The sequence below is a fragment of the Argentina silus genome (genome assembly GCF_951799395.1).
Source record: "Argentina silus genome assembly, chromosome: 22".
NCBI lineage: Eukaryota > Metazoa > Chordata > Actinopteri > Argentiniformes > Argentinidae > Argentina > Argentina silus.
In genome coordinates, this window is record NC_139676.1 from 2,043,526 (window position 1) to 2,053,525 (window position 10,000).

The window sequence follows — 10,000 nt, forward strand, 5'->3', positions numbered from 1 at the left end:
GGAGGGAGGGAGAGAGCAAACAGACAAAACAAAAAAAAACAGCTAGGCTCAAACTTTTCTTTCCCTGAGAGGAGAGAAGGAGGAGGAGGGGAGAGAGGGGGGGGGTGAGGGGCGGAGGGGGGAGGAGAGGGAGAGATACAAAAGGGGCAGATGGGGTCTTTGTGATGGAGTGAAGGAGAAGAATTTGAGGAACAATGGTTGAATAGGTGCGAGTGTGAGGAGGGGGGAGAGGGCCCTGAACCACCTGCTGGCCCTGCCTCTCACACAGCAGATTAACTCTCCTTTCATACACTCTCCCTCTCTCTCTCTCTCTCTCTTTCTCTCTGTCTATCTCTTTCTCCCTCTCTCTGTCTCTCTTTCTATCTGTTTCTCTCTCTCTCTCTCTTTCTCTGTCTCTCTGTTTCTCTCCTTCTCTCCCTCTCTCTATCCCACTCCTCTCTCTCTCTCTCTCAAGAAGAAAAACACTTTTGGAAACCCCAACATTAAAATGTCTGCTCCCATAATTAAAATAACTACTCCTCTTTTACTCCCCTCTCCCCCCCTCCATCCCTCTCACATCCACAGTCTAACACACACACAGATGACGCACAGTCTTACACACAAACATGACCTACAGTCGAACACACACACACACACACACACACACACACACACACACACACGACCCTCAGGTCCTAATCTAACAACGACAATTTTGGAAAACCTGGAATATTTTTGGTTTGTTTTTTAATGTAGTTTTTGAGCCGTTGTTACAGGTTCTTGAAAGCATTTGTCATTAAAAACTCTAAATGACTTTACTGTTACATTCTGAAACATAAACCTTTCACAGGAATAAACTGGGATTGCTTCTTGTCTTCCAGGGCTTCCAGCTCCAGTCGGAATTCCAGAGTATGATCAACGCTGCCTCCTCCGGCGGACCGGGAATGTCCCCCTCCATGGAATACCGGCAGATGGGTCGGACTGGGCCCAGCCAGCACCTGGACTGGCCCAGTGAATACTGTGGCAATGGGTATGTACAGACTGGAGGGTAACACACACCCTCACACACACATATACCTGAGACACACACACACACACACACACACACACACACATATACCTGACACACACCCACACACACCTGACTGACCCCCTGTGTTGTTCCTCTTCTCTTCCTCCAGGGGGCTGCAGAGAGACAAACCACTGTTCCTGACCTGATCACAACCTCTGGACCACAACTCAACCCCAGTCCTGACCCCAACCTCACCTGGTCACCCTCTACCACAATCACTCCTGGTCCAACCTCTCGACCACAACCCTGACCCTGACGACAACCTCTCGACCACAACCACACCTGGTTTAACCTCAACCCTGATCTGAACACAACCACACCTGGTCAACCTCTACCCAGCCCTGACCCCAACCTCTGGACTCAAACCTCTGCCCTGACCCTGAACACAACCTCTGGACCGCAACTTAACCACAAACCTGACCCCAACCTCTGGACTCCAACCCCTACCACAACCATACCTGGTCAACCACAACCTCACCCGGTCCACCTTCCCTCCCTCTCTGGGTTCCCTGGACCAAGGCGTCCTGTCATTGGACAGTTCCTCTGGCAGTGTGGTTGAAGGAAGCCAGTCAGAAGTCATGAACTGTTGTTAAAATCCCAAATGTTGTTTTTAGCACTTAGGGGCTCTGGGGGTCTTCTCCACATGATAGGTCAACCCAAAACCAAAACCCCAAAACCCTCAAAAGGAAAAATGAGATCATCTCTCGAATTTGAATATCTATCTCTCTCTCTCCCTCTCCCCCCATCCCTCCCTCCCTCTCTCTCTCTCCCTCCACCTCTCTACCCCTTCCTCCACCTCTCTACCCCTTCCTCCACCTCTCTACCCCTTCCCCCACCTCTCTACCCCATCCCTCCCTCTCTCTCTCCCTCCACCTCTCTACCCCTTCCCCCACCTCTCTACCCCTTCCCACCTCTCTACCCCTTCCCCCCCTCTACCCCTTCCCCCCCTCTCTCTCTTAACTGCCTTATAGACGTGAGTGTGTCTATGAGCAGAGTGGTGTTTCTGACCTGTACATAGACCTGATGCTCCTCTGCTCCCGTAGAGCAGAGACATGAAAAGCTTTTCTTCAAGTGCAGTGTGATCGTGAATTGGATCACACTCGTTAATTTAACTATCAAAGAAGGGAAACGCATCAAATAGTTACCCTAGCTGTTTGGGGGTGGGGTGGGTGGGTGGATTGAAATTGTCAATATGAAGAACTTGTAATATAGAAATCAATTGTTTTCATTCTGTGAAATAACCTCGAACACCGCGGGTGCGTTTGACACCTGTGAAAGACGTGTGGTGAAAATGTTGTTTTATTTCTGGAAATTAGACAAAACAGACAAAAAAACAAGTTTTTATTTTGTACAACATCGACAACAACAGAATACTTTTTTGTACGACTCTCCCGGTGTTGGTGGCGTGTTGGTGGTGGTGTTGACGGTGGTCCAAACGCAGCGCTGTAGCAGCGGGGAGGTTTAATGAGGGGCGCAGACAGACGGGCCGCGTGGCGCTATAACCCCGGCATCTGTCCCCCCCCCCCCCGCCCACACCACCCCACCCCGACTGCTGCCTTCTCCTTCCTGTCTGTCGGTTAAAGATGCGCCTATTTATGAAACAATAACTGTAGGTGTTTTTTTATTAAGTCGTTGCGTTTATATTAGCGTTGATGGGCGTCTCTCTCTCTCTCTCTCCTTCTCTCTCTCTCTTTCTCCTTCTCTCTCTCTCTCTCCTTCTCTCTCTCTCTTTCTCCTTCTCTCTCTCTCTCTCTCCTTCTCTCTCTCTCTTTCTCCTTCTCTCTCTCATTTGTTTTTTTTTGGCAGAAGAGGCGACTCCAGGCAACAAAATGTGAAGAATTCTTATTTTTAGTTTCTAATGTGTTTGAGAATAAAGTCCAACCTGCCATTGTGTGCAGTCATCACTCCTATGTGGTCTTGTGTGTTTTTATTTCGTTAGATATTCAGATCATAGAATAACTGTTTTAAATAACGATAATGGAATAACTGAGTTTAAAGATATAATTGTTTAAGATCTCTTGTCTTAAGAGTCATAGGTAATACAATACCATGTTTGGCTTGTCTGAGGAGGAGGATGATGATGATGAAGATGTATTGTTCTGCTAACATCAAGCCCCTGCTGGTTCTAATACACACTCTGCCCCAGCAGTCATGATGGATCAATATGGATCAGCGGATAATTGATAACCTGCAGTCAGCTGTCAATATCATCTCTGACCAATCTATCAATACCAGCTAATAGACTAGTTATTGATTGGACAGGGAGAGATGAGTGACAGCATGGACCAGTAGATCAATACATGTTGGGGTAAAGTTACGCTGCCATGTTCAGGAACGGGAGAAAACTAAACTATCAGAACCCGACAAACACTTCACCATCAGCTTCTGGAACTACACTAGTAGTAGTAGAAGTAGTATCATTATTATTATTATTATTATTAGTAGTAGTAGTAGTAGTAGGAGTGTAATAATAATAATTATTATTATTAGTAGCAGTAGTATAGTAGTAGTAGTAGTAGTAGTAGTAGTAATAATAATAGTAGCAGTAGCAGTAGTAATAGTAATAGTAGTAGTAGTAGTAGTAGTAGTAGTAATAGTAGTAGTAGTAATAATAGTAATAGTAGCAGTAGTAGTAGAAGTAGTAGCAGTAGTAATAGTAATATTAGCAGTAGTAGTAGCAGTATCAGGAGTGTAATAATAATAGTAGTGGTAGTAGCAGTAGTAGTAATATAGTACCAGTAGTAGTAGTAGTAGTAGTAGTATAGTAGCAGTAGCAGTAGTAGTAGTATAGTAGCAGTAGTAGTAGTAGTAGTAGTAGTAGCAGTAGTAGTAGTAGTAGTATAGTAGCAGTAGTAGTAGTATATTAGCAGTAGTAGTAGTAGCAGTATCAGGAGTGTAGTAGTAGTATCAGGAGTGTAGTAGTAGTATAGTAGCAGTAGTAATAGTAATAGTAGTAGTAGTAGTAGTATAGTAGCAGTAGTAACAGTAATAGTAGCAGTAGTTGTGTTGATGGTAAAATGTTAAGCTAGCCCTTATCGTGACTCCATAACACGTCTTTACAAAATTGCTTGTTGGAGGCGTTCAAACTGTTTACCTGAGCTGTGCTTCTGAGCTCTTTAAATGTAACCTACAGCCTGCACCACTCAACACCACACACACACACACACACACACACACACACACACACACACACACACACACACACACACACACACACACACACACACACACATCTCTGTGGCTCAGGACTACAGTGGCCCTATACTGCCCTCCAGAGGCCATGAGGGGAGCTACATCTATAGGCTTCTGTTCCAGACGTGACCACAGGGGGGCGCTATCCACACCATGCTATTACTCTCTGTGGAGTACAGAGGCAGCTGCTGCCGTTCAACATTAGGGAGGACGGTTTTGTATTTAGTTTCATGAGCATGGCCTTATTTCTATTACAGCATGTTGGATGACTGTCATTTATATTCCATTCACCCAGCTCAATGTAACAATCATAGGTTTGGGCTATTACATACCCACCCCGGGCAGGGGACTGGAGTTAGCCCGCCCTACGTCCCTCATGGGGTTGCTCCAACCCGGCCTAATGAAGGTTTATAAAGCAGGGGCACAGGAGGAGAGCTACCCTGGAGTAATCAAGGGGATTGTCTGCCTCTTGCTGATCTGATCACCTGCACACACAGGTCACCTTCATACAGCATCATCACATTATCAGCTCGTTTTATAATTCCATCTCTCCTCTCCTCTCCTCTCCTCTCCTCTCCTCTCCTCTCCTCTCCTCTCCTCTCCTCTCCCCTCTCCTCCCCCTCTCTCCTCTTCCCTTCGTCTGGGGACTTCAGGCCATGACAGCTGTCTGTGACCAGGCGAACAGACCTGACCAAGTCAAACCTTCATACCGTAGAACCAGTAACCCACACAGCTGTCTGACCAAGCCAAACCTTCATACCGTAGAACCAATAACCCACACAGCTGTCTGACCAAGTCAAACCTTCATACCGTAGAACCAATAACCCACACAGCTGTCTGACCAAGTCAAACCTTCATACCGTAGAACCAATGACCCACACAGCTGTCTGACCAAGCCAAACCTTCATACCGTAGAACCAATAACCCACACCGCTGTCTGACCAAGTCAAACCTTCATACCGTAGAACCAATAACCCACACCGCTGTCTGACCAAGTCAAACCTTCATACCGTAGAACCAATAACCCACACCGCTGTCTGACCAAGTCAAACCTTCATACCGTAGAACCAATAACCCACACCGCTGTCTGACCAAGTCAAACCTTCATACCGTAGAACCAATAACCCACACAGCTGTCTGACCAAGTCAAACCTTCATACCGTAGAACCAATAACCCACACCGCTGTCTGACCAAGTCAAACCTTCATACCGTAGAACCAATAACCCACACAGCTGTCTGACCAAGTCAAACCTTCATACCGTAGAACCAATAACCCACACAGCTGTCTGACCAAGCCAAACCTTCATACCGTAGAACCAATAACCCACACAGCTGTCTGACCAAGTCAAACCTTCATACCGTAGAACCAATAACCCACACCGCTGTCTGACCAAGTCAAACCTTCATACCGTAGAACCAATAACCCACACCGCTGTCTGACCAAGTCAAACCTTCATACCGTAGAACCAATAACCCACACCGCTGTCTGACCAAGTCAAACCTTCATACCGTAGAACCAATAACCCACACCGCTGTCTGACCAAGTCAAACCTTCATACCGTAGAACCAATAACCCACACAGCTGTCTGACCAAGTCAAACCTTCATACCGTAGAACCAATAACCCACACCGCTGTCTGACCAAGTCAAACCTTCATACCGTAGAACCAATAACCCACACAGCTGTCTGACCAAGTCAAACCTTCATACCGTAGAACCAATAACCCACACAGCTGTCTGACCAAGCCAAACCTTCATACCGTAGAACCAATAACCCACACAGCTGTCTGACCAAGTCAAACCTTCATACCGTAGAACCAATAACCCACAGAGCTGTCTGACCAAGTCAAACCTTCATACCGTAGAACCAATAACCCACACAGCTGTCTGACCAAGTCAAACCTTCATACCGTAGAACCAATAACCCACACAGCTGTCTGACCAAGTCAAACCTTCATACCGTAGAACCAATAACCCACACAGCTGTCTGACCTTCATACCGTAGAACCAATAACCCACACAGCTGCGCTGTCATCAATTAACGATAAAGTAAAGAAACCAAAACTAACACAGGCAACCTACAACTCCAACCCTTGTTTAGAATCACGTTAGGCAGTTACACTGGTGGGCAACACATTACAATACATCACATCACATTTCAATACATTAATAAAACCGAATGTTCCCTTCCTCAGGAGGAGTCGAGGTGTAAAGTCCTCTGGAGTGTGGCTGTGGAGGAGGCTAAGTTAGCTGCTTTAGCTAAGTCAGTGAAAGAAGAGAAAAATAAACGAAATATAGCTTGCTCTCTCTCTCTTTCTGCTCCTTCTACTTCATTTTAGAAGAAACTAATTGAATCCAAGCTGTTCATCTTTTGAAACAGGAGTCTGAACCGGAGTGAGCTCGTCGGTTATGAGACTTTAACAGAAGCTAACGGGTAGTTAGCCGTTTGAACAGCAGTCAGCCCGTGTCCTGCTGCGCTCTCAGGTGTCACCTGTGAATGACTTAATTAGTTTATTTCCGTGTATAAATTAATGTATTCGAATGAAATGTATTCATTCTATACTAAAATGTATAGTAAAACACACAACGTTGTACTTAAAGGCCCTTCCAGTGCTATATTTCACATGACAGCAACATATTAAATACATACTGACCACTATGGTCAGTAATTACATTTCTGTCCAAATACAGATTTATATTTCAACCATGTACAACAAAAGTTGGTGTAAATGTAAGGTTTCAGTGCGTAAGCCTGCTTCAACAAACGAATGTTGAACACGTCGATAAACACTAATCGATAAATCAATAATCAATAAACCCCGACGACCAATCAAGACCAGGAATCAGACACGGTGTAGTCATGGTAACAAAAAAATCATTTATTCAATGGATATGTACAGCACGTCGTCCCTGCATGAAAAGAGCAAGTTATACATTCCCGATATGAGGGACTTATACGTTTTTAGTTTTTTTTTGGTTATTTGAGTATTTTTATTATAACAAGCACTCAAATTCATCTCAAAACACAACTGACATACAACAGCTGTGTTCGGTTCTGATGTTTAAACCCCGACGGGCGTCAGAACCGTCGAGATCGGACCAAAAGGGGGTAAAAATCCAAAAAACATGAGCCCAAAAAACAGCTCATAAAACAGGATAAGTCGGTAGCCTACAGGCTTACAAGTTCCTCACAAATGCAGCTCTTACACTGCAACAGAAAACAGATTTAATATCAGAAGCTCTTTGACATCTTTACACACATCCATCTTTAAAAGTATACCCAGAATAAAACCCACCAACAGAAACATGGGGTGGCGGGAGAACGAGAAACCTAAAATGGTCTGCTTTGGGACGCAAGCTGGACTAATGGTTGGTTGTCTACAGGGAGGAGGGGGTGGGTGTCTGTGTGTGTGTGTGTGTTACCAGGTCATAGTGATGTGTGTGTTGGTGGTGTGTGTGTGTGTGTTGGATGTGTGTGTGTGTGTATGGTGGGACTAAACCCAGCGTATGAGAAGGTGGCGTTGGTGTTTGTATGATTGTGGCATCGTTGATTAGAAACCATAAAAAAATACATTTAAAACAAGGTGGAGACAGAACCTGGACAGGAATAAAAGACTAGCTAAGTTTGGCGATAATGACAGAGAGAAGACAGGGACGATTAAAACAGATTAACGCCTTCATTAACGGATGGCTCAATCAAAGAGGACCAACTAAAAATGATACCATGTACTGTGTGTACTACTAGTGTATACTACAGAGTACATACTGTGTGTACTACTAGTGTATACTACAGAGTACATACTGTGTGTACTACTAGTGTATACTACAGAGTATGTACTCTCTGTAGTATACACTAGTAGTACACACAGAGAGTACGTACGCTGTAGTATACACTAGTTGTACTCTGTGTGTACTACAAGGCCAGGCGAGATCAGGAAGAGTAATAATCAGTTTAACAAACGTGACACCGACACACAAACAAGACCTCATTCTGACACCTGCTCTGAAGTCCTTATTGCCATGGTTACGGTCCCGTCATTCCTCCCACAATGCACTGCTCTAGGCCAGACATAGTGAAGGCAGAGGGGTGTGGTTGGGGGGCGCGGTCTGCTCGCCTCGACCGCCACCAAACCGAAACGCCAGACCAGACCAGGACGTCATTCTGTGACTTTGGCCGCCTCGAAGTTGACCGCCAACTTCCTGTTTCTCCTCTTGGCCGAGGAGCCCGGGGTGTGGGAGGAGCCTGGGGTGTGGGGGGCGGAGTTTTGCCGGGGCGTCTGCGGGGTGGAGGGGGTCCCGGGCGTGGGGGTGGTCTGGGGGGCGTCGAGGCTGGCCCTGGGGGGGGTCTTGGGGGCGGCGGGGGGGGTGGAGGAGGGCGGGGCCTGGGGCGGGGTCTGGTTCCTGGACGCTACGTGGGCGGCGTTGTAGAACTCTCGGGGCTCCTGGCTCTTCTTACCCGACGACACACGCTTCTTAGTCACCTGACCGGGGAGGCAGAGGTCAGAGGTCAGGAGAGAGACGGACGTTATGGGCTGTCTGACGATGGGGTCAGGACCCACAAACATTATAAACATGAGGAATATTATATATATATATATTATTATATTTCATATTATTATCATTATATATTATTAAATATTACTTCTACATACACAGACAACACGCTCTCCCATCCTCATGTCTCCTACGGTTCGTATGTATAATTGTATTTGGTGGTTTTGGAGGAAAAAGGCGAATGTAATACAGACTGTTGTATTGTGATGGTTTAACTCTAACTGTCAAAACTTTGACAAAAGGACATAATTTATGCATTTTTGGTGAATAAAATCACCCTTGGCACTAAATGTGTTAAAAACATTGGGCTGACATGTTTTTGGAAGAAAAAGAAAAATGTAATACAGTCTGAATTGTGATGGTTTATACAGTGAATAAAGTCGTCCAAATGGTCAGAGCGCAAGGGTGACTTTATTCACCAAACATGCATAAATGACAATGCTTCATTTTGTAGCCAATCAGAGTGTTGTTGCTAGGTAAACACCACATAGAACACTTGGCCCTCTAGGTGGGGACGGTTCCGGAACTCTTTGGCAGTTGGTGAGTTAAAGGCCTTGGTCTGGAGGTCTGGAGGTCTGCTCACCTGCAGGGGGACGAACTGGTTGTGTGACCCGATGGGGAGGGAGGGGGCCTGGGCCCGAGTGCCGGGGAACGTCCCCCCGTAGAAGGGCTGCTGGTGGGGGGGCAGGGGGACACCCCAGTGGAGGGGACCGTAGCCCTGGGGGGGCATCAACAGACCACCTGGGGGGGAGGGGGAGTGATGGGACAGAGAGAGAGAGAGAGGAAGAAGAGGGGGAGAGAGAGACAGAAGGAAGAGAAGGGGAGGATTTAAGTTTAAAGGTCGTAAACGTGAAGTTTATGAACGAAAAAGGGGGCGTGGTCTGAGAGACAGGAAGAGGTACTCACCTGCCGATTGGCCGAACACGGGGGGCATGGGTCCGTGGGGGGAGGGTCTCATCTGTCCTCCCCTAGGGAAGAGGGGCGGGGGCAGGGGGAAACCGGACCCTACTGAGTTCTACACACACACAGGACCCAATGTCAGACATGGACACACACAGCTAACAAAACACAGCTAGACACACTCTCACAGACTTGTCACACACACACACACACACACACACACACACACACACACACACACACACACACACACACACACCAGTGTATCAGACTAGAGAAGAGAGTGGAGAGTTAGGAGGGGAC

The 10,000-nt window shown here is 46.5% G+C and overlaps 1 protein-coding gene across 8 annotated transcripts in view; it reads right to left on the bottom strand.

The window, feature by feature from the left end:
* Window positions 1-7,101: 7,101 nt before the first annotated feature.
* Window positions 7,102-10,000, bottom strand: part of xrn1 (5'-3' exoribonuclease 1) — a 17,204-nt gene continuing 14,305 nt past the window's right edge. For 7 of the 8 annotated variants that reach the window (XM_083694162.1, XM_083694164.1, XM_083694160.1 and 4 more), the window contains exons 39-41: window positions 9,704-9,812; window positions 9,381-9,538; window positions 7,102-8,724 (exon numbers count right to left, since the gene is read on the bottom strand). In XM_083694162.1, the coding sequence (XP_083550288.1) occupies window positions 8,401-8,724; window positions 9,381-9,538; window positions 9,704-9,812 (591 nt within the window). In that variant the 3' untranslated portion in view covers window positions 7,102-8,400. The remainder of the gene's footprint in view (window positions 8,725-9,380; window positions 9,539-9,703; window positions 9,813-10,000) is intronic. The other variant, XR_014554888.1, reaches the window with a different exon arrangement.